We start from the raw sequence: 24,062 nt of genomic DNA, 5'->3' as shown, positions 1-24,062 counted from the left end.
AGGGCCCCCACCTAGTTCTGTCTCTGAGTACTACACTATCCATTAGCATTTATGTGTATTATGTACAGTCGCTCGCCTGTCTTAGCTGCCTTGCTGACCCTTTTCTATAGTTAGGGCTCTTGCACACAGCATTTTTTCTGCGCTCCCCTGCGTTCTGTTTCCGTTTAGCCGCAGGGGAGCGCAGGCGTAAATGCACTCAATTATTGTCAAGGGGGCTGTACTCACACAAACGCATGTAAGCGCCAAACAGAGGTGGAATGCAACATGCTTACATGCGCTTACATGCGTCTGTGTGAGTACAGCCCCCTTGACAAGAATTGAGTGCATTTACTCCTGCGCTCCCCTGCGGCTAAACGGAATCAGAACGCAGGGGAGCGCAGCAAAAAATGCCCGTGTGTAAGAGCCTTTAGGGACTATGTCAGGGAGGGGTTATAGCAACAAGTATTGCGGTTTACTCTCCATTCATGCCTCTTTTTCGAAACCCACCATTCATCAGATTCTTCGTGGTTTTCTGTGGTGATTTTATCAGCTCATAGAAAAAGTTTATTTTGTGACATTTGCCTTGTATTTTAGCAGTAGCAGAGTAAATGCCAGTCAGCATACAGCTGTGGTCAGTCCACGAGGCAGTGATGATAGAGGCTCATTGAAAGAAAGAGAATGGCATGCTCTGTGAGGCTCTGTTAGTCACTCAAGAAACTCATAGGAGTAGAAATACCGATTCAGGAGTAAGATTTGGATCCGTTGTTTTGGAAGACACACTGGATCTTCAAATGTAGCTTCAGGCAACTTTCTTGACTTTCAGCTTTATTGTTCTTGAAGGGATAGTATGTCTTATTAATGAAGAAAGATAAATATCATATTTATTAGCTGCCAAAGGGGATATTAAATAAAAAAGTCTGGTAACCACTGACATGCAACTTTTTGGATAAGAGTCTTTACATCACCTGTAAGTAAGTAGTGAATGTTAATGCCTCTGGATTTTGATCTCACCTATTATATTATTCCCAATCTCAGGAGCTGGCAAAGAGAACTCCAGCAAAACACCCCGATCACCAGGCAGTACACAGTGCATTGCAAGCCATGAAGACTGTCTGTAGCAACATCAATGAAACCAAGAGGCAGATGGAGAAGCTCGAGGCCCTGGAACAGTTACAGTCTCACATAGAAGGATGGGAGGTTTGGAGCTTTTTTTTCTTCTTTTCTGCGTGAAGTCCATAGTCTATTTAACAAGAGAGTCTAAATTCATACGTAGATAGTGTTTAGTCTTTTTGACCGCAGTAGCAGGCTTTGTGTTCCGTTACTCATACACATATTAAAAGGCCCAATCTTTTCTTAGTCAAAAGTTACTACTGCAGCCCACTAGCAGGAACTAGAGTAGAGAGCTTGATACTGATAAGTACTGAATACAGCTTGCTTTTTTCCATTGCCAGTAGTGTTTTCGCATACAAATTCATGCAAACTGAGTTTAATCCCTTTAAAACCCTCTGCCTAGTAATGTCTTAACTACAGCCTTTTGTGAATCTACACAAGACTTTTAAATATGTCAATTAGTCATGCAATTCTTCCCTGACCCTACCATGTGGTTCTGTTTATCATATATTTAAGCTGGAGGTTACCTAAGCCTCACCTTGTAAGGGCAAGAAAGCCGCCCGTGTGTAAAGCTGGCCACAGTCGCAAAGATCCGATCGTACGAATCATCGTACGATCGGACTTCCCCATCTCCCGACCTGCCATTAACTATTCCGATCAAATAAAGTACAAAACAATAGATCAGCCGATGTTCTGCCCCTGACAGCAATCGTATGAAAGTTATGTCCGACCAAGGCTAGTGAGAGTCTCCCTCTGAAAATCATACGATCGGCAATACATGCAGAGAAATTACCCGAAACGGACATAAATCTTTTAACCTGTCCGATCGACCAAACGACCGATCTCCGCTAGACGAAAAATGACGGGAATCTCCAAACACGTTCCGAAAATCGTAGGAATCCTCGATTCGTACGATCTGATCTTTGCGTCTATGTACAGCTTAAGAGCCCTAAAGGATACCTGAGCTATGGTTATTTCTCTCATCAGTAGACGGCATACATGAGACTTATCTTAGTTGCAATTTTTCAGGTTATGTAGCCCAAGAGCTTTCCTTTGCGTTAGAGTCGCCCACATAAATTGTTCTGCTAATAGTGTTTTTCCCATTGGCATTTTACCATTAATGAATTACTGCAGCTAAAACTATAGAGCCATTAATGCCTTCCGTGTCTAGGGTATGGAAACAACAAAAGGAATATTACAGTATAGATTTTAAAGCCCTTAAAATGAAAGGCAAGTTTAGAAATAATGGACAAATCTATAATGCATCCTCATGTTCCCTATCCTTGTTGTTTGCTAACCCAAAACTGCTAATATCTACCCTCCGGTATGTCATCTGGCATTATAATCATGCTTCTCCCTTTGTTCACAGTAGCCATATATACAGTATTTCTGTTCTTGGCCTGCCCTCTCTCTGGTGTCAGTGGCACGGCACATGCTCATTAAGCTGCTGTTGGGGCTAATTTGGCAATCTTTGTACTTATCGTATAGGGTGAATCATAACCTATAGAGTCATGAATCGTTACTGTCAGAGAGTTTCTGTTTCTTAAGTCTGGTACAGCAGTACTATATATCATGTTCAGCATTATTAGCCTTTGTTGAGCTTTAAATCCCTATGGCAAACACCAGGATCATGTCAATTCTCTCAAAACATCACCTCACATACCCGATGACCTTACAGACCAAGAATAGTCTTTTGAAATGGATAAGCCACGGCTGCAAAGATATTTATATTCTGGGTAGACTGAAATAACAGGGTTTGAGCCTTAATATTTACTCTGCATGGGAGTCATTAAAATTCTGGCTTTTCCGTGGTATTTTGTGTGACAGATTGTTAAACACATTCAAAACGCCAGCCTGGCTATTGTATCTTTATCATTTTGAATTCTTTTATCAGAATTTATTCATAACCTTTCTAGATTTTTGTTTGCAATAAACTTTATGGCTGTATTTTTTATGGTATGCCACATGATCAACAATCTGGTGCATTCTGCAAGCAAGGTGTCGCACGCCAGATTATTAAAGGGGCTCTTGTACTGAAATGTTACGATTTATAAAAAAGCAATAAAACATTTTATATAATTAGCAGCGTGTCCCAGACAAATCAGAATAAGATGATATCTCCAGAGGAAGAGGAAATATAGTAGGAGGCTGAAAAGGTGATTGGTGGCTGGGAAAACCGGCCTAAGGTTTATGACATTGGCATAGTGATGGGTGGATTTGTCCCGTTTTGCTGAAAAATTTGCAGAGAAGGCGAAAATTCACGTAACGCATTGAAGTCAATGGGTGTCAAAATGCATTAAAGTCCATGGGCGCAACTATTCTGAAGCGCACCCAAATTTTTTTGACACAACGGAATTTTCACAAGCAAATTATTGCCACAGTTTCGCAAATTTATTCGCTGGTGCTGAAACTTGGAAATTCGCTGCAAATTCACGCCTGCCGAATATATTTGCCCATCATTACATTGGCATACATAGCATCTTCTCCACTGTTGGAACAGTGCCTGACCCAGACCAAGCTCATTCATAAAAACTTTATAACAGTTTAGTTATCCTGATTCAAGTGCATCACAGTAAGAAAACAAGATAGAAGTCCTTCTTATCTCTAGAAAAGTTCTAAGCAGAGAAGCACAATAGAAGGCAAATGTAACTAGAGATGCACCGAATCCAGGATTCGGCCACGATTCTGCCTTTTTTAGCAGGATTCGGTTTCGGCCAAATCCTTGTGCCTGGCCGAACTGAATCCAAACCCTAATTTGCATATGTAAATTAGGGGCGGTAGGGAAATCACGTGACTTTTCATCACAAAATAATAATTTTTTCCACTTTTTCCTTTCCTGCCCCTAATTTGCATATGCAAATTAGAATTCGTTCAGAATTTGGCCAAATCTTTCACCAAGGATTCGGGGATTCGCCCGAATCCCAAATAGTGAATTCGGTGCATCCCTAAATGTAACCCATGCTATTTTTTTTAAACAAATGGATGACTAGTAATCAATGATGCCAATTTTAAATAAGCTGTAGTAAAACACTGTATCGAATAATGGCACCCTTATAAAATATATATAGTTAATAAAGTACACCTTATTGTAAAATATAAGGATATTATAAGTCACGAGGAGTTGGCCGAGTGCTTTTATACAGGTCATGGAACTCCGCGGTTACTTCTAATATCCTCGTATTTTTCAACAAGGGGCACTTTATTTATTATAATACACAAGTTTTAGTGAGTTGTGACAACAATGACATCACTAAGCACCGTTTATAACTGATGACATCACTAAGGGCCATTTATAAGGATATCATTTACAGGATATTCATGGCTTTTGTGTATTATAAAGCTATAAGCTGGCAATATAAATGATAACCTGATAAATAAATATAAATACTACGGGGTAGCAGCACAATGTATGAATGGGTTTGTTGGAGGGAAGGAACGTGCCGAGTCTTCATTTTAAATGATGGATGATATGAGGCTTGATTGTTGAACTGAACAGGTCAAGAAAATAAATGTACAACATTCTGAAAAAACAGGTTACATTTTCCAATAAACTGTAGTAATACAAGGTGGTTTGTATGAATCTTCTTTTTTCTGAAAGATTGTACCTGTCCTATTAAAGGAGAAGAGGGTTTAACAGTCATTTGTTAGATCCCCTTCCACAGTAATTATCAACTCTTCTGACTGCAGTGATTATAATTGCTTAACTTTGGACCCCAAAACAGGGCACCCTGCTCAGTGAAAGAAGAACCAGCATGACTCTAGTGAGGGCCACACCACCACCACCCAGGGATCCCTCGTGGCCAGTCTAGACAGTGCACATGCTCAGTAGAGTCAAATTGGATCGTAGCCACAAAAAAGCCAACATTTTGGTCTGAAGCATGCAATTAGATGCTCTGGGGAGTGCCCAGATGGACACCCACCCTTTCATCCTCTTTTAAGTGTTCCATATTGACCCCAGCTGTGGCCGTTCTTTGCGTTTGCGGAAAACTATAAACCCATCGGATTGAATGCAGTTCGGAAAGGAGGAGAATGCAAAACATTTAAGAAATCCCACACTTTATTATTTATGGTTAAATGCCCTGGAGCAAAAAACCCGAGTATAATCAGTATTTCTTCATTATGAAAAACCATATAAACAACTATAAGAACGATGAGCGATACAATGCAGTGGTGTGAGTGTTTGGGACACATTTCATCCAGCTGTTTACAAAACAGGCATATTCCTAAAATTCTTCACTCTCCAGAAATGCCATTGCCTCGTCTCTCAAGTACATATTTTGTTTATTTCCAACAAACTTCCAGGAGGATTTACGTCTCCCTTTGTTTTTCTTTGCAGGGATCCAATCTGACAGACATTTGCACGCAGCTCCTGCTTCAAGGCACCCTGTTAAAAATATCCGCTGGAAATATCCAAGAAAGGATGTTTTTTCTGTTTGACAATCTTCTTGTCTACTGCAAGAGAAAATCTAGGTGAGCCTGGGATCTCAAACTCAATTTTAAATCCTTTTTAGCATTTTTTATGTACAGGTATGGGACCTGTTATCCAGAATGCTTGGGATCTGAGTGTTTCCAGATAACAGATCTTTCCTTAATTTGGATCTTCATACAGTATCTACTAGAAAATCATGTAAACATTAAATAAACCCAATAGGCTGATGTTGCTTCCAATAAGGATTAATTATATCTGAGTTGGGATCAAGTACAAGCTACTGTTTTATAATGACAGAGAAAAAGGAAATTATTTTTTTTAAAAATTTGGATTATTTGGATAAAATGGAGTCTACGGGAGACAGCCTTTCCATAACTTGGATCTTTCTGGATAACAAGATAATGGATCCCGTACCTGTATAAGTAAGGGGTTGTTGTCCCGAAACCCTTTTTTGGAAAGCTCTGAAACATGGGAATGCAACTTTATTTTGAAACATAATACTTTTGACCGATTTTTCCCCTTTCTCTGTAATAATTATACAGGACCTTGTACTTGATGGAAACTAAGTTGCATAAATCCATATTGGTGTCAAAACAATCTTATTGGCTATTTCATTGATCCCCAACCAGTAGCTCGTGAGTAACATGTTGCTCTCCAACCCCTTGGATGTTGCTCTCAGTGGCCTCAAACCAGGTGTTTATTTTTGAATTCCTGGCTTGGAAGTTAGTTTTAATTGCCTAAAAACTAAGTATAATGCCAAGCAGAGTCTCCTGTAGGCTGCCAGTCTACATAGGGGCTACCAAATAGCCAATCACAGCCCTTATTTGGCACCCAAGGAACTTTTTCATGCTTGTCTTGCTCCCCAACTCTTTTTACATTTGAATGTGGCTCACGGGTAAAAAAGGTTGGGGACCCCTGATTAACACATGGTGCTGCTCAGAGGTGTAACTACAGAGGAAGCAGACCCTGCGCCTGCAAAAGGTATAGGGGCCTCAATAATAAGCACTTTAAATATATATTGCTCATATCTGGTTATAATGAAGGCCCAAAATGTAATTTGCTGTGGGGCCCAGTAATATCTAGTTACGCCACTGGTGCTACAAAGATAATTGATCCCATAACAAGTGTGTTATCTGTGCTTCATTATATTACTGGTATCATTTGGATCATGGAGATGCTTTGAGTTCTTGTGTTGCATTGAGGACTCTGTGTCTCTAGATATAGATATGTATTTAAAGCCTTTCTTGACTCTTTCAGAGTCGCTGGCAAGAAGTCGACAAAGAGGACCAAGTCGATCAATGGATCCTTGTACATATTCCGCGGCAGGATCAATACCGAAGTAATGGAGGTTGAGAACGTGGAGGACGGAACAGGTAAATCTGCGGTAACGGCAAAAAGGAACTTTTTCCGTAGTCGCTACCTTTTCAGCACCGCTCTGGTCCACTACGCGGTAGAAAGATTTTCCGTTACAAGGGAGGCTTGTATTTCAGTGGTAGTTTAGCTAGACTGCCTAACTGGTGCCCAGAAACATTAACATTGATTTTTCCAGTGCGTCAGGTTGCAATATTTATCATCGCTTTTAGCTCCAGCATCCCAGAATGTAAAGACATTTACTGTTATGAGTATGAGCATTAACCAGTTAGGAGGATTATTTCTCAAGCACTGGTGGTGTATTCAGATTGCCCCTAGAATCCATTAGGGGAACATCACTTCATACAACAAAATACTTTATATCCAGCCAAACCAAATCTGAACTTTTAATGCTCTGAGGCTTTAGCAAGTGCTGATAATTAAAGGCTATCCTTGCAAAAAAAAAAACAGTGCTCAGTCGCCTACAGCATTGTTTCATTGCTAATCGTGCATGCAACTAATGAAGTAGCTAGAAATGTTGTACATGATGTTTTGTGCTTCTGTACCAGCCCAAGGCAACCACAGCCCTTTAGCAGTAAAGATCTGAGTCTCCAAAGATGCCCCAGTAGCTCCCCATCTTCTTTTCTGCTGATTCACTGCACATGCTCTGTGCTGCTGTCACTTACTGAGCTTAGGGAGCCACTCACAATATACAGTACACATAGAATAGAAATGTCACAATATAAGGCTGATTAGTAATTAGTATAGATAATTACTACATGGCAGCACAGAAACCAGTGCAATTAGCATCAGAATTTAATAATCAGCAAGCCTGTAGCATCAGCTTATATTACAGCCAGGGAAGCTCATTGTCTGCTGGATAATTAGTGACGAGCCCTAAGCTTAGCTTCTCAACAGCCAATCAGAGCCCACTGAGCATGTGAGTGTCACAGACACTTTCCAAGATGGTGACCCCCTGTGACAAGTTTGAAGTCCTGGATCATTGCTGCTATTGACAAGCTCAAACTTTAGCCTCGTGCAATAAGTTCACTATATAAAATATGCCATTTTTAGCCCTATTCATTTTTAAGGTTTAGTTCTCCTTTAAAGGAGATTGCGCCCGTGATCCAGGCTAGATAAAGAATATAGGCCTTCGGTGGTGTGGAGTTAAATTATATTACAGCCTTTCTGTTGTGTCGCTTGCTTAGTGCCAGACCTACTTTTCCAGGTGTTGTCAAGAGTGGCCGGTATTAAGTAAATGGTTTATTGATCTTAAAGGGGAAGGAAAGGTTAAAACTAAGTAAGCTTTATCAGAAAGGTCTATATAAATACACCAGTAAACCCACAAAGTAATGCTGCTCTGAGTCCTCTGTCAAAAGAAACACCACATTTCTTTCCTTCTATTGTGTACTCATGGGCTTCTGTATCAGACTTCCTGTTTTCAGCTTAAACCTCCAGGGCTAGGGCTTGAGCATGCTCAGTTTGCTTCTCTCTCCCCCTCCGTGCTGTAATCTGATTCCAGAGCTATAAGTGAGCAGGGAGAGACTCAGGCAGGAAGTGATGTCACACCAAGCTAATATGGCAGCTGCTGTTTAATCAAGTATGGTAAAGCATTCTAAGGGAATAAAAATTGAGTTCCTGCTTGCACTGTTGTGACTATTCTATTGGAAATAAATTGCCTTGATAGCTGTCCTCATTTAAAGTGCCAAAAATACAATAATATCTGCCTGCATTTAATGGTAACTGGCCAAGACATGCAGTGCTTTTTGGCCACTGTGGCCCTCTGCAGTCAATATGCCTTCCCATCAAATTCCTATGTATTTGGGTCCACCTAACTGCAAAGAATTTCAGGCTATGATGTCTTGTAGAATATTCTTTATTGCAGTTAAACAGCATGGCAGCCCCTGCTCATAAGTGTGCGTGCATTTTTGTTAGTTCTCCTATATACATATATCATATACACAAATGAGTAGTTGGAGGATGATTTAAATCTCCTGGTAGAAGAGTTCAGCTTTCTGTTGGCTATTAAATAGGCCTATTAAGGCAATAAATAAGGTATCTGGCACGGTGCCGTTATTATGTATGTGAGCACGGATTGCTTTATACAACACCTCGTTCTGATGACAAGGAAAGTCATGGAGAGGCCATACGTTACCATTCAGCGCACATCATCACGTGGCGTGGAGCTGCCAAAGGACCATATGTTGATATTTATGTATAACACAAGTACCCTAGCTCTGCAGTGCTCACACACGTGCTTAAATACTTCTTTCTTCTGGTTCTGCCTGTAATATTATTGTCTGGGGAGTCTGCAATCTCGGTCAGGGCTTACTGTGTATATATTATTTTGACTTGAGCTGTGCCTTAGTATTCTGCTCATTGCAATTTAAAGGGATACTGTCATGGTAAAAAAAATTTTTTCCAAAATTAACCAGTTAATAGTGCTGCTATTGAAAATCTATTTCTCAAAAGAGCAAACAAATGCCTCCCGATGTCATGGTCTGCCCCTCTACATCATGGTTTCGCCCCCCTGACTATTCTCCACCGGTTGGAAAGTTGGCAACCCTACTAATGATGTTATATAATAATAAATGATATAATGACAAGTGCCTTGGTGTTTGAGAGCTTTGTTGTGAAGGTTCCTCCATCACTCATGTCAGTCAGTGGTAAGTTTTTATCTGCAGGCAAGGGATTTTATAAATAGTATTACAAATTACTGGCAGCTACATTGCCGGTAAATTTGTAATACCAGCCCTGGCAGGTGTTTTACCGGCTAGGCCTGTAAAATACTGGCCGGGTGGCAACTCTATTCAAGGGACCTCTGCCATTGACTTGTACATGAACTCGGCAGGTTTTAGTCAAAACACCCCAAGCCAGTATCACTTGTGGCACCTATGCTGATGTTTTCCCCGTCTCCTTTCAGCGGACTATCACAGTAACGGCTACACCGTCACCAACGGATGGAAAATCCACAACACTGCGAAAAACAAGTGGTTCGTCTGCATGGCCAAAACAGCCGACGAGAAGCAGAAGTGGATGGATGCGGTTCTGAAAGAGAGAGAGCAGAGAGAGAGTAAGTACAGTGGCCTTACTAGTGCGCCGGGCCCCGTGCAAAAAAAATCTACAGAGGGGCCCATCGTACTCCGATCCCCATCCTCCTGCCCACTTCCCGCATCCGCCCACTTCCCGCCCAGACTCCACCCACTCCACTGCCCAGACTCCGCCCACTATCCACCCTGTGCCGACACAATCTGCTTCCCCATCGCAATTAAGAGAGCGGCTGGGGAAGGGGTTCGTGTTGGCTATAGAGAAAGCAGACCCACAGTCCACGCCCATCTTTTCCCCGGGCTCCCCTGCGACTGCGGGGTCTACTTGCTCTAAAGTTACACCAAGTAGAAACCCCTCACAAAATTTCCCCTTGAAATAATGACACATTTTGCTTCAAGCTGCAAGATTGTTATAGTTAAATATATCCTGGTATCCAGAAATTCATAACCTATAGGCCGGCCCCCCCAATGCTTGTCCATATGCTGATTGCAGAGCACCTGATCTCTGTTAATGCAATTAAATATCTTCCTATAATAGAAAATGTAGAGTTGCGTCATTGCATCCAGCCAAGTCTTTGGTCACAAAACGGATTTCCTGATTCATTTGGGTAATAAAAGAAAAAGTCATCTAGTATTTTTGTGTTGTATATAAAGGAACAGTAAAAGTATTTTAAAGGAATGAAAATGTAATGCACTGGTACACCTGGTGTGTTTGTTTCAGAAACACAACTATAGTTTATATAAACAAGCTGCTGTGTAGCCAAGGGGGCAGTCATTCAAGCACAGGATACACAGTAGATAACAGATAAGTACTACTATAGTTTATATAAACAAGCTGCTGTGTAGCCAAGGGGGCAGTCATTCAAGCACAGGATACACAGTAGATAACAGATAAGTACTACTATAGTTTATATAAACAAGCTGCTGTGTAGCCATGGGGACAGCCATTCAAGCACAGGACACACAGTAGAAAACAGATAAGTACTACTATAGTTTATATAAACAAGCTGCTGTGTAGCCATGGGGGCAGCCATTAAAGCACAGGATACACAGTAGATAACAGATAAGTACTACTATAGTTTATATAAACAAGCTGCTGTGTAGCCATGGGGGCAGCCATTCAAGCACAGGATACACAGTAGATAACAGATAAGTACTACTATAGTTTATATAAACAAGCTGCTGTGTAGCCATGGGGACAGCCATTCAAGCACAGGACACACAGTAGAAAACAGATAAGTACTACTATAGTTTATATAAACAAGCTGCTGTGTAGCCATGGGGGCAGCCATTAAAGCACAGGATACACAGTAGATAACAGATAAGTACTACTATAGTTTATATAAACAAGCTGCTATGTAGCCATGGGGGCAGCCATTCAAGCACAGGATACACAGTAGATAACAGATAAGTACTACTATAGTTTATATAAACAAGCTGCTGTGTAGCCATGGGGGCAGCCGTTCAAGCACAGGAAACACAGTAGATAACAGATAAGCACTATTATAGTTTATATAAACAAGCTGCTGTGTAGCCATGGGGGCAGCCATTAAAGCACAGGATACACAGTAGATAACAGATAAGTACTACTATAGTTTATATAAACAAGCTGCTGTGTAGCCATGGGGGCAGCCATTCAAGCACAGGATACACAGTAGATAACAGATAAGTACTACTATAGTTTATATAAACAAGCTGCTGTGTAGCCATGGGGGCAGCCGTTCAAGCACAGGAAACACAGTAGATAACAGATAAGCACTATTATAGTTTATATAAACAAGCTGCTGTGTAGCCATGGGGGCAGCCGTTCAAGCAGAGGATACACTGTAGATAACAGATAAGTACTACTATAGTTTATATAAACAAGCTGCTGTGTAGCCATGGGGACAGCCATTCAAGCACAGGATACACAGTAGATAACAGATAAGTACTACTATAGTTTATATAAACAAGCTGCTGTGTAGCCATGGGGGCAGCCATTCAAGCACAGGACACACAGTAGATAACCAATACATTCTGAAGAATCCCATTGTATACTACGGAATTTATCTGTTATCTGCTATATATGTATGCTGTGCCTTTTCTCCTTTTTCAGCTTTGAATGGCTGCCCCCATGGCTACACAGCATGTTTATATAAATTATAGTTGTATTTCTGAAGCAAACACACCAGTTGTACCAGTGCAGGGAAACACTTCATTATATTTTCATTACTTTGAAACACAATCATTTTTTGGTGTTACTGTTTCTTTAACAAACCCCAAATGAATGTATAGAAAATAAATTGTATTAGAGTAGAAGGTGAACTGTCTCTTTAATCTGTAGCATAAAGTAGCCAATGCACAATCCCACATAAGAGGCGTTAGTAAGAAATGAATAACCAGCTGGGCACATAGCAAGTGGGTGGTCTGCATCAAATTTGGCTCTGGGGCCCATGGGCCCTTAGCTACTCCTCTTAGTAAGCATAAACATGGAGTATGCATCTGGCACTGACAGTTTACAAATTATTCATTATCCAGTTGCGTCTCCTCTGCCCACTCCCGGGATAACTTTTCTGCTGCACCAATTGTAATTCCTAATGCATATTGATTAGGATATTGATGCATAATTAATATCGGGAGGCACAATCGAATCTGTTTATGCAACGGCAAAAACAGCACAGTTTCCATGATTACTGAGCGGAAGATAAAACCCTGGTTTAGTAATTAGCCGAAAGCCTTTCTGACAAGGGCGCCATCGAGGCAAGTGAGGGGCTGTGATTTAACTCCAGACATATTCCCTTCGCTTGTTGAAAATGGACAAAAATACTCAATTATTTATTATATCGAATTGAAGGAGAGTTCTGATAGAATGTAATAAATGTGAAGAATGTACAATCCCTATAATTGGCACTAGAAGCACAATCAGAAGTCTTAGAGGGGTTGCATTGAGCTCCCCCCAAACTCTTGTGGCTTCTAGTGAACTCTTAGGGCTTTTTACACACGGGCGGTTTTTCCTGCGCTCCCCTGCGGCTGAACAGAAGAAAGCGCAACACGGGAGTGCAGGAAAAACCGCCGTGTGTATAGAGCCCTTAGAGTTCACTAGAAGCCAAAAGAGTTTGGAGTAGACACAGTCAATTACGCATTTCACTTGCGTTTCGGCTCATACATGCGCCTGTGTGAATACAGCCCCCCTCACAATAACTGAGTGTGTCTACTCCTGCGCTCCCTTGCGGCCAGAAACGGAACTAGAGGGGGGCGGGCCTTGGCACAGGACGCGCAGCGGGGCCCCCGCCCCCTCCGTACAACCGTAATTGGCCGGGGGGTCCTGAGGGGGTGCGGCCCTGGCCCGCTCGTACCCCCTGCTCCCCCGGTAGTTCTGCCCCTGCTTGCGTCTGAACGGAAGAATGCGCAACGCAGAGGAGCGCAGGAAAAAACGCCCGTGTGTAAGAACCCTTATGTGTTCCCAGCCATCTGTAAAGGAGAACTAAAACTAAAAATGTTTTTCTTTGCAAGTTTTCCCGCTTATATAGTGCATTAGAAAACTGTTATCCTGCAATCAAAGGATCATATCCAAAGAATATTTTGTTGCTTGCTCCAAAAAGAGACAGATTATCCTGGGAAACAGACCCACTCAGTCTGTGCTTAATTGGCTGGGATGGAGTGTCCCATTGCAGACAAACGTCTTATATATTTTTTTGTGTCAATTATAATCTCAGGCAGCAGAACAACGTGTGTAACATGCGGAAGGCACTATTAATTCTTTTGCATGGATTGCTGGGACCGCAGAAGGCTTATCCCCTGCTCATAAAATGGTTTAATTTAAATGGACGTTTAGTCTATTTGCCGACAATCAAAGCTTCACCTTTAGCTCTTTAGATGTTAATTAAGGGGATGTTGGACGGCTGGGTGAGTTTTAAATTTCAATCCATTATTATTGCTCCTTCTGGCAGCCAAAAGGACAAACCCAGGAGGGAGGATAGAATAGAACTGTACTGTATGGATTGTATAGGGACAGCATTGCTATATCTGTTTGTTAAAGCTTGTTCTGTATATCAATGTTTCTACAGTATTACTTCTCAAAAATTGTCTGAATGGATTAATCTTAGTACAGGGAATACCTATGCTGCCATAGTTTTATTGTATCTCTCTGTACAGACTATGAGCACATTTAGGGGGCTGTACAGAGGAATACCTATGCTGCCATAGTTTTATGGGATCTCTCTGTACAGACTATGAGCAAACTTAGGGGCTGTTCCTGCTGAATTGTGCTTAGTACAGGGGAATACCTATGCTGCCATAGTTTTATGGGATTTCTCTGTACAGACTATGAGCAAACTTAGGGGGCTGTTCCTGCTGAATTCTGCTTAGTACAGGGAATACCTGTGCTGCCATAGTTTTATGGGATTTCTCTGTACAGACTATGAGCAAACTTAGGGGGTTGTTCCTGCTGAATTGTGTTTAGTACAGAGGAATACCTACGCTGGCACAGGTTTATGGTATCCTTCTGTACAGGCTGCGTTGCATTTTCAAGGGACTGTTCTGCTGAATTGTGCTTAGTACAGGGAATACCTATGCTGCCATAGTTATATGGATCTCTCTGTACAGACTGAGAAAACCAAGGGGACTGTTCCTACATATAGTTTCATGTTATCTCTCTTTATGGCCCTCTTCCTTAACTTTGAGATGATATTGGACTACAGCATCAGAGGTTAAAGAATGGAGGAAGTTTTATCCCAAGCTTTTAAAATAGGGCTATAAATAAATCCATGTTCTACCCCCCCCATCGGTTCCTATATAAGGTTATAAAACAATAGGAGGGCTACGTGAGTAGAAAAGGAAGGCAGTCACAATGGCAGTGTAAAGCTGAAACTGCCAGATCAGTAAGACACTCACAGTAGCTACAAGTGGTTGAAAATATATGTGTGACTATATAACGACCAATTAAAGGGATATTATTCACTATTTACACCTTTCATAGCTTCCTGCAGGGATACCCATAATATTGGCCTCTAGATCTCACATTATTTTATAGGTAAAACTTGACCTTTGGATTGTACCATTGATTTTCAGATTTGTACAATGTTCTGCATGGGTCCCTAATTCTGCAGCAAGGCCCATCACTTGTTTTTTCTCTACACTTTCTCCTTAAATGAACATCTGCGCCCGAAAGGGCCCAGCGGATTCCCATGAAGATAATGATGTATACACAGACTTTCTATCCGTGTTACCCAACGCATTCTCACGGTACATTCCAGACTCAGTGTATTTGTATATCAGCAAAGCTGCTTCAATTAAATCTCATTGTTTAGGGTTTAGGACTGGTTCCCTCATCCTTTACTGATAATGCCATAAACCAAGTCTGTTTGATTCTGTATGCCGCCACGTTACCATGGTGAAACGGGGGGAGCTGGGCGAAAAACAGCGTCTGATACGGTGATTACGGTTCAAGTAGCCGACGCTGGATACAATAACAGCCTGTTAGCGCCGCCGCCACTGGTTTACAATTATGTCTATGGAAATAACATTTTTGCACAACGGCAGATATTTTTGTCCCTTAACATTATATTATGGAAAGTCTGTTAAGCAAAGTAAATTCACTTCTCGGAATGTGTTCCTTTCCTGTTATACTTAAAGGGAAAACACTGTCTGTCAGTCAGGATTGCTTCACTTTGCTTCCAGTTCATACTAAGTATTGTATATTCTTACCAAGGATTTTTCACTTACCTGATAGATATAATTGTAAGCAGCAGTCCAGCCTTGCTTTATGGCAGCTGAGATTCTAGCTATCTGTTTAACAGAGCATTCTGTCCCAGTGGCTGCACAGATCCTATCTGATCCCCATTGTAAGCAGCAGTCCTGTCCTGCTTTATGGCTGAGATTCTAGCTATCTGTATAACAGAGCATTCTGTCCCAGTGGCTGTACAGATCCTATCTGATCCCCATTGTAAGCAGCAGTCCTGTTCTGCTTTATGGCAGCTGAGATTCTAGCTATCTGTATAACAGAACATTCTGTCCCAGTGGCTGCACAGATCCTATCTGATCCCCATTGTAAGCAGCAGTCCTGTCCTGCTTTATGGCAGCTGAGATTCTAGCTATCTGTATAACAGAGCATTCTGTCCCAGTGGCTGCACAGATCCTATCTGATCCCCATTGTAAGCAGCAGTCCTGCCCTGCTTTATGGCAGCTGAGATTCTAGCTATCTGTATAACAGAGCATTCTGTCCCAGTGGCTGCACAGATCCTATCTGATCCCCATTGTAAGTAACAGTCCTGCCCTGCTTTATGGCAGCTGAGATTCTAGCTATCTGTATAACAGAGCATTCTGTCCCAGTGGCTGCGCAGATCCTATCTCACCACATTGTAAGCCCTGCTTTTTGGCTGGTAGCAGAGAATATTTTGCTATATGAAGTTTTCCAAATTAAAATGTGCAATTTGAAACGTTTTCCCTTCTGAAAGCCATTCTTTTCTATGTATATTTATGTAGTGACAGGAATTTTGTACGTAACCGTAAGGCTACAACTATTTCCTCTTTAATAACCTATATATACACTGGGCTTGGCTGTATTAGTGCAACTAATTATTTCTAACAGAGCCGAGATGAATAGACGGTGGCAGGTCGCCAGATGTGTAACTTGCCAGGATCCAGTGCCAGTGGTAATTGACATGTAACTGGGATACAGTTTATTCTGCGAGTTACAAGGTTTTTGGCTTCCGCTGTGTGACCTGTAAACCTAGTGTGTATACTTAAAAAATATAAATGTTTTTAAAGACACGGCGGCTTGTTATTCCAGCTGAATCTCTTTAAACAGCACAGAGCGTGTGATTACAGACAGCCGGGAGGCATCCAGCTCTATTTCTGTCGCGCAGAGATTTATTCGGATTCCTTAAATTCTTGATGCATTCGTGCTGATCATAGGCTGTCATCTTTCTTGGCGAGGAACGGAAGGAATAACCCTGGACTGCAAGCAGCTTGTAATCCATAAGGAAACTGTCTGATTTCACTGGAGATGACATAATAGAATGAGTCTCCTATCAGAGAGAGATTAACTGTGATGTAATGGAGTGGTGACAATGGGATTAAATATGTATTATACAACATTACAGCGTATAATAAACACAGAGACGTATACTATACTGTCTAATAAACAATATGGCACCTCCTTCCCATATGTATAAATACAAATATACAGAGAAGGAATGTTCTGGGTACACAATAAGCTATACCCTCATACTGTACTGTCTAAGGGAAACAATATGGCACCTCCATCCCATATTTATAAATACAAATATACAGAGAAGGAATGTTCTGGGCACACAATAAGCTATACCCTCATACTGTACTGTCTAAGGGAAACAATATGGCACCTCCTTCCCATATTTATAAATACAAATATACAGAGAAGGAATGTTCTGGGCACACAATAAGCTATACCCTCATACTGTACTGTCTAAGGGAATCAATATGGCACCTCCTTCCCATATTTATAAATACAAATATACAGAGAAGGAATGTTCTGGGCACACAATAAGCTATACCCTCATACTGTACTGTCTAAGGGAAACAATATGACACCGCCTCCCATATGTATAAATACAAATATACAGAGAAGGAATGTTCTGGGCACACAATAAGCTATACCCTCATACTGTACTGTCTAAGGGAAACAATATGGCACCTCCTTCCCATATGTATAAATACAAATATACAGAGAAGGAATGTTCTGGGCACACAGTCAGCTATGTGCCAGGAAGGCTGGCATGGAAGAACTGGGCCATTTCTATGGCTTTAGAGGGGCCCTATATTGTGGGTTTAGTTCTCCTGTAATGGAAGCTAATTGTAGACATAACCTAGGGATACATGAACAACAGTGTTAAGTGGTTTATCACCTATTGATTAAACTCGGTGGTTGCCATGTGTCTCTTCAGTTATTTTCACTATTATGTGCAAAGGGAAGATGGAACTTGCCAGTGGATCACAGGTTCCTCCCCTAGGGAAGAAAAGACTGATTTAAGTGAAAATATGTTTGTAAAATGTGCTAATAGATAAAAAAAAAAGTGTAAGCCCCAGGCGAAAGACTTTATGGATAATGTATGTTGACCCCTTTTATCCATTCATAATTGTTTGATGGAGTCAAATGGCAGAGAACTGTCTGTTACAAGGTGGTCCTTAAAGTGACCTACCGCGTCGGTACAACCTAAGTCACTCAAGGCCGAGTCAGCAGATTATTGACCTGTTGAAATAATGGCCTGTCCAATTGTTTTGAACCCAGATTTTTATTGGAAATCCCATTGGGAGAGGACTGTATTGGGCTGTTGATGCAGGTCAACAGGTCTGCCCAGTCTGCCCAGTCAGCCCAATTTGGGATGGATGCCAGATGAGCAGATCTTATTCATATTGGTCTTATCAATGGGTTCCATGTCTCAAGGCTTGGCTTTATGGCAAAGCAGATGGGAAAAATGACTGATGAACCTATTGGAAGTCATAACTGATTAAGAAAAGAGAAAGTGGTTAGTCTTATCTTATGGCACGATGAACGGTATTGTGTTACCTTTATATTATATCCTGCTGCAAGATCTGTTTATATCGGCATTTGCTCGTGAGACTCATCTGCCAGTCTTTTTTGTAACCTAAACTATCAGGTTGGAGTTGCCAGCCTTCTTGTGTCTGTAAAATGGTTCTGCTCTAAACAGAGATCCTTTAGGATCAGGTGCAACACAGAACGTTCTACTGCAGCTTGCATTGATTTTGAAGGTCGTTTCAAAAGCTGAGGGGAGATGCTCATGAGGGGACCAGCTGGCATATTAAATTTTAAATATCTTCACATGTTCTTTAAAAAAAAAGTGACTCTAATGTCCAACGCTGCTTGTTTGTATTCCAATAAAGGAAATATATTCCCTTTTCAAGTTTTTAGAGGCAAAGTCACTGCATGCAATCCATATGCTTCATGGTAAGTCTATTTGTTATTACTGATGGGTTGAATGAATTCGCCAGGCGGGAATTCGGGCCGAATTTCCTCGTTTTGCCGCCAGTGATTAAATTTTGCTGCCGCAACGAAAAAATTGTTGCGCGGCAGAATTATTTGAACGCCCACTGAATGTATTTGGATAAAATAGTCACACTTATAAAATTTGTTGCTCACATCAAAATATGTTTAATTCCTTAAGTTTGTGCCCTTTTTATGCAAGACAGAACTTTATTTGCTTTAGGGCAGAGACACTCGCTCAGATTCGGGGAGATTAGTTGCCCAGCGATAAATCTCCTTTTCTTGGGGGCGTCTAATCTCCCCGAACTGCCTCCAGCCGGTTAGAATATAAATCGCCAGTGGGATGGCAATCGGTGCGCTTCCTTGCTCGAAGTTGCCTCACGAGGAAACTTCGGGCGTTTCCGAAAACGAAGCACCCCGAGTGACATCCTCCCGGCAATTTAGATTCTAGCCGACTGGAGGCAGTTCGGGGAGATTAGTCGCCCTGAAGAAGAGCCGATTTATCGCCGGGCGAATAACTTTTAAAACGATATAGAGAAAAATATCGCAATTCCTCTTAATTTTTTTACTATTTGTTTTATAATGAATTAGCTTTTTGTTCAGGAGCTCTCCCGTTTGGAATTTCTACAGCTATCTTGTTGCTAGGATTCAAATTATCCTTGCAACCAGCCAGCGGTTTGACTAAGGGACTGGAATATGAGATAAGATAAAAAGTCTAAATAGAAAGATTAGTAATACAAATGAACAATAAAAGTGTAGCCTTACAGAGCAATAACTTTTGGCTTCTGGGGTTGTTGACCCCCATTTGAAAGCTGGAAAGCGGCAGAAGAAGATGAAGCCAAATAATTAAAAAAAAACTATTAAAAAAAACAGGGTCAAATGAAAAGTTGCTAAGCATTATCCATTCTATAACATAATTAAAGATAAATTAAAGTTAAACTACCCCCTTAAAGGGATACTGTCATGGGAAAAAAAATATTTTTCAAAATGAATCCGTTAATAGTGCTGCTCCAGCAGAATTCTGCACTGAAATCCATTTCTCAAAAGAGCAAACAGATTTTTTTATATTTAATTTTTAAATCTGAGACATATTGTCAATTTCCCAGCTGCCCCAAGTCATGTGACTTGTGCTCTGATAAACTTCAATCACTCTTTACTGCTGTACTGCAAGTTGGAGTGATATCACCCCCCCTCCCTTTTCCCCCCAGCAGCCAAACAAAAGAACAATGGGAAGGTAACCAGATAACAGCTCCCTAACACAAGATAACAGCTGCCTGGTAGATCTAAGAACAACACTCAATAGTAAAAACCCATGTCCCACTGAGACACATTCAGTTACATTGAGAAGGAAAAACAGCAGCCTGCCAGAAAGCATTTCTCTCCTAAAGTGCAGGCACAAGTCACATGACTTGGGGCAGCTGGGAAATTGACAATATGTCTAGCCCCATGTCAGATTTCAAAATTGAATATAAAAAAATCTGTTTGCTCTTTTGAGAAATGGATTTCAGTGCAGAATTCTGCTGGAGCAGCACTATTAACTGATTCATTTTGAAAAATTTTTTTTCCCATGACAGTATCCCTTTAACATATATGTTTGATTGATATGCCATACCCATAAAGCATTCTTCTGGAACCACTTACAGTCCCACCAATTTAGCATCTATGTCAGATGTGTTTTTAGCAATAGACAGTCTGGTGGTTCCTCAATCAGAGAGCCTTGTTAAAAATCTTCAAACAGTTATCCAATGTCATCTACACATGTTATTGTAATGGAGTGCATCTGTTCCACTTCAGGTCTGAAGCTCGGGATGGAGAGAGACGCCTATGTGATGATCGCTGAGAAAGGGGAGAAACTCTATCACATGGTGAGCAAGAGATCCAGCCTCATCAAAGACCGGAGGAGAAAGTTCACCACCATCCCCAAATGCTTTCACGGCAAGTAAGTCCTGCTAGGGACTGAATAGAACCATTCATGCCCATGACCTGAAAATCTCTGCTGGGTTTGTGGAAGATCACGGTCAGCATTCGTAATGAGGCTTGTGTCGACAGGGTAACCCATTCATTGCTGTCAGAGCTCGTTATAGGGGCTTGTGGAATTTCACAAAGGAAGAAAAGGCTCCCAAAATATTCAGTTGAATTCATACTTATTTAGATGTTCTTCTGAAAATAGATCTAAATTTTGATCCTATATATGACTGGTTGTGGATCTTATTACAAAGGACGTGTGTCATAGATCCAGACAACTACAGAATGCATACAGTACAATATGTAGTGAATAAAGTACCCCCTCTTGTAAAATATAAGGATATTAAAAGTTACCGAGGAGTTTCATGACCATATAAAAACACGAGGCCGAAGGCCGAGTGTTTTTATACAGGTCATGGAACTCCGAGGTAACTTCTAATATCCTCATATTTTACAACTGGGGGTACTTTATTTATTATAATACACAAATTTCAGTGAGTCATGTGACAGAAATGACATCAGAACTCACCGTTTATAACTGATGACATCAGAACTCACCGTTTATAAGGATATAATTTACAAGATATTCATGGCTTTTGTGTATTATATATTTATAAATACTGTATATATACATTTTTGGAGATGCAGACTAATTCCCCAATGCGGTGCATGTCACCATGCACAGATTCGGCGAGTGTATGGTGGAAGATGAGAGAACCGATATTGGCAAAAGACTTGGATATTGGTCGTCTTGTCGATTGGCCAAGGTGGACAATTTTTATGGGGCGTGAATATCTCCAAAATGTTAAGATACCGGTAGAATTTTTTTGTTTCTACCCGTATATCTGACAGTTTAGCTTTCAATGTTGGTAGCGAAAACAAACCTATGGTCACAGCAAACACGTATGACCACCTTAAGTCCAGTTGCATCATTTTGTTAGAGCAGACCCTGTGGCTGTGGGGGAAACAGGACATGGAGAGAGACCCCTACATTTATTTTTGTGGGGGGTTACCCTCAGCGCCGGATTTCACTTTTGGGCGCCCCTAGGCCTAGCGCCCGCCTTCCCAGCGCGCCGGCGCAGCTGGTGCAGTTGAACGGCGGCTGGGCGGCATGCCGCCCCTATTTCTTTGCCGCCCTAGGCCCGGGCCTATGCGGCCTTGCCGCAAATCCGGGCCTGGTTACCCTGGCAAGTCACCTTATACCACTGTATGAATGATAATGAGCAGAACTCAATACTTCAAATGACCGACTTTGTAGTAAGTTGGTTGCACATGGGAAACATGTAATAGGTTGAGGCGGCAGATTTAAACAATTATAAATATTCATACTGAGTCAATCGCTACTGGGTCAGACACTTAGGGGCACATTTACTAAGCTCGAGTGAAGTATTCGAAGTAAAAAAAACGTTGAATTTCGAGGTAAAAATCGTTCGACTATTTGATAGTCGAAGTACTGTCTCTTTAAAAAAAAACTTCAACTACCTACTTCGGCAGTTTAAACCTACCGAGGTACAATGTTAGACTATGGGGACCTTCCCCATCACTTTTCTAAGGTTTTTTTGATCGAAGGAAAATCCTTAGATCTATCGATTAAAATCCTTTGATCGTAGGATTCGCAGTAAATCCTTCGAATTGGATATTCGAATTCGTAGGATTTTACTTCGAGGGTCGAATTCGAGGGTTTATTAACCCTCGATATTCGACCCTTAGTAAATGTGCCCCTTAAATAACTGCTTTATAACTTGGCATCAACCTCCCAGTAACACCAGTTTCCCTCTCCACTAAAGTCATATGTGATGGAAAGCTCAGCCAGCAATTTTAAAAAATCATTTTTTTATTAGCCTTTATGTCTCCATGGATGCTGCTCAGAATAAAGTATGTTTGTGGTAAGAGGGACATCATATTAATAGGTTCAAGTGAGCGCCAGAGGAAGTGGCTTTTACTGGATGCCTTGTATTTATTTTCAATCTTCACAGAGGGGAGTGAGAAAAAAAAATTCAGATGTGCGGTCGCAGCCAATTATAAATTAATTCTCTTTAGATCTATTGTGCTGAGTATGTGTAAATAAAATGATAAGCTGCTCCTTGATCTGGTTTGGATTTGGCATCAAAGGAACAATGTCCTTAAAATAAAGGCGCTGTTTATGCCTTGTTAAATGATAAAAGAAGCATCGGGATGTGATCGCTGTAAATGTTTGGGTAAGTTCTTGCGTAAAAGTGGCCATACGTGTTACAATTATGATCTTTCCTGTGACCATTGGTTATAGACGCTTGATCTTCCTTGGGGGGTTAGGCTAGGGCCACACAGGAAGATTCAGGGAGATTGGTCGCCTGGCGACTAATCGCCGCGTCTTGTGCGTCCTCACAAGGCAATTTCGAGCGACTTTGAAAAACGTGTCGCCGCGTGTGAATAGGCGCAGGCGACTTTAGCGCTAGCGGGTTCGAGATACCAGCAAGCCATTCAGGGAGATTAGATGCGGCGATTAGTCGCCAGGCGACCAATCTCCCTGAAATCTTCCTGAAATCTTCCTGTGTGGTCCTAGCCCTTAAGGATTTGCAGTTAAAAAAAACATGCTGTTTTTTAATGGTACATTTAGGTCAGGCCACACTGGGCATTTTGGGAAGATCGTCTGGCAACTAATTGCCTTGTTTTTGCGGCGAGCAATCTCCCCAAACGCCTTCCCTGACTCTGTGCCGGCTAAAATGAAAAAACGCCGGCGCTAATCACACGCGACGGTTCGTTTTCCGAAGTCGCCCGAAACTTTGGAAACCGAACCGCCGCGTGTGATTAGTCGCCACGTGACCAAATCTCCCCTAAACGCCCAGTGTGGACTTACCCTTATGGTGGCCCAGTGATGCCAACCTACATAAACAGATATGGAGCTCATGAGCTCCACTGCGCTTAAGCTGGCCATAGACGCAAGGATCTCATTGTACGAATCGAGGATTTGTACGATTTTCGGAACATATGTGGAGAGTCCCGACATCGTACGATTAATGTCAGGGGCAGAACATCGGCTGATCTGTTCTTTAACTGCTTTATTTGGTAAGACTTTGATCTGAATGGTTAGTGGCAGGTCGGGAGATGGGAAAGTCCGATCGTACGTTGATTCGTACGATCGGATCTCTGCGTCTGTGGCCAGCTTTACTCTGCACTTATACGTGAGCAAACTCTTAGGGGCACTTTCAGAGGTAGTGAACTATGTTGGGGGAAAGCAGGG

General features: G+C 41.5%; 1 protein-coding gene across 1 annotated transcript in view; it reads left to right on the top strand.

Annotated features, from left to right (window-relative positions):
* The window catches only part of prex1.S (phosphatidylinositol-3,4,5-trisphosphate-dependent Rac exchange factor 1 S homeolog), a 168,949-nt gene that overhangs the window by 82,694 nt on the left and 62,193 nt on the right, over window positions 1–24,062 (top strand). Inside the window, exons 6-10 of the mRNA XM_041579090.1 lie at window positions 1,015–1,176; window positions 5,426–5,559; window positions 6,776–6,891; window positions 9,792–9,941; window positions 20,672–20,816. Of these exons, the coding sequence (XP_041435024.1) occupies window positions 1,015–1,176; window positions 5,426–5,559; window positions 6,776–6,891; window positions 9,792–9,941; window positions 20,672–20,816 (707 nt within the window). The remainder of the gene's footprint in view (window positions 1–1,014; window positions 1,177–5,425; window positions 5,560–6,775; window positions 6,892–9,791; window positions 9,942–20,671; window positions 20,817–24,062) is intronic.

This window comes from Xenopus laevis, chromosome 9_10S (assembly GCF_017654675.1).
Source record: "Xenopus laevis strain J_2021 chromosome 9_10S, Xenopus_laevis_v10.1, whole genome shotgun sequence".
Taxonomy (NCBI): Eukaryota; Metazoa; Chordata; class Amphibia; order Anura; family Pipidae; genus Xenopus; species Xenopus laevis.
The sequence above is the reverse complement of the archived record's forward strand: the minus strand, read 5'-3'. Positions and strand labels throughout refer to the sequence as shown.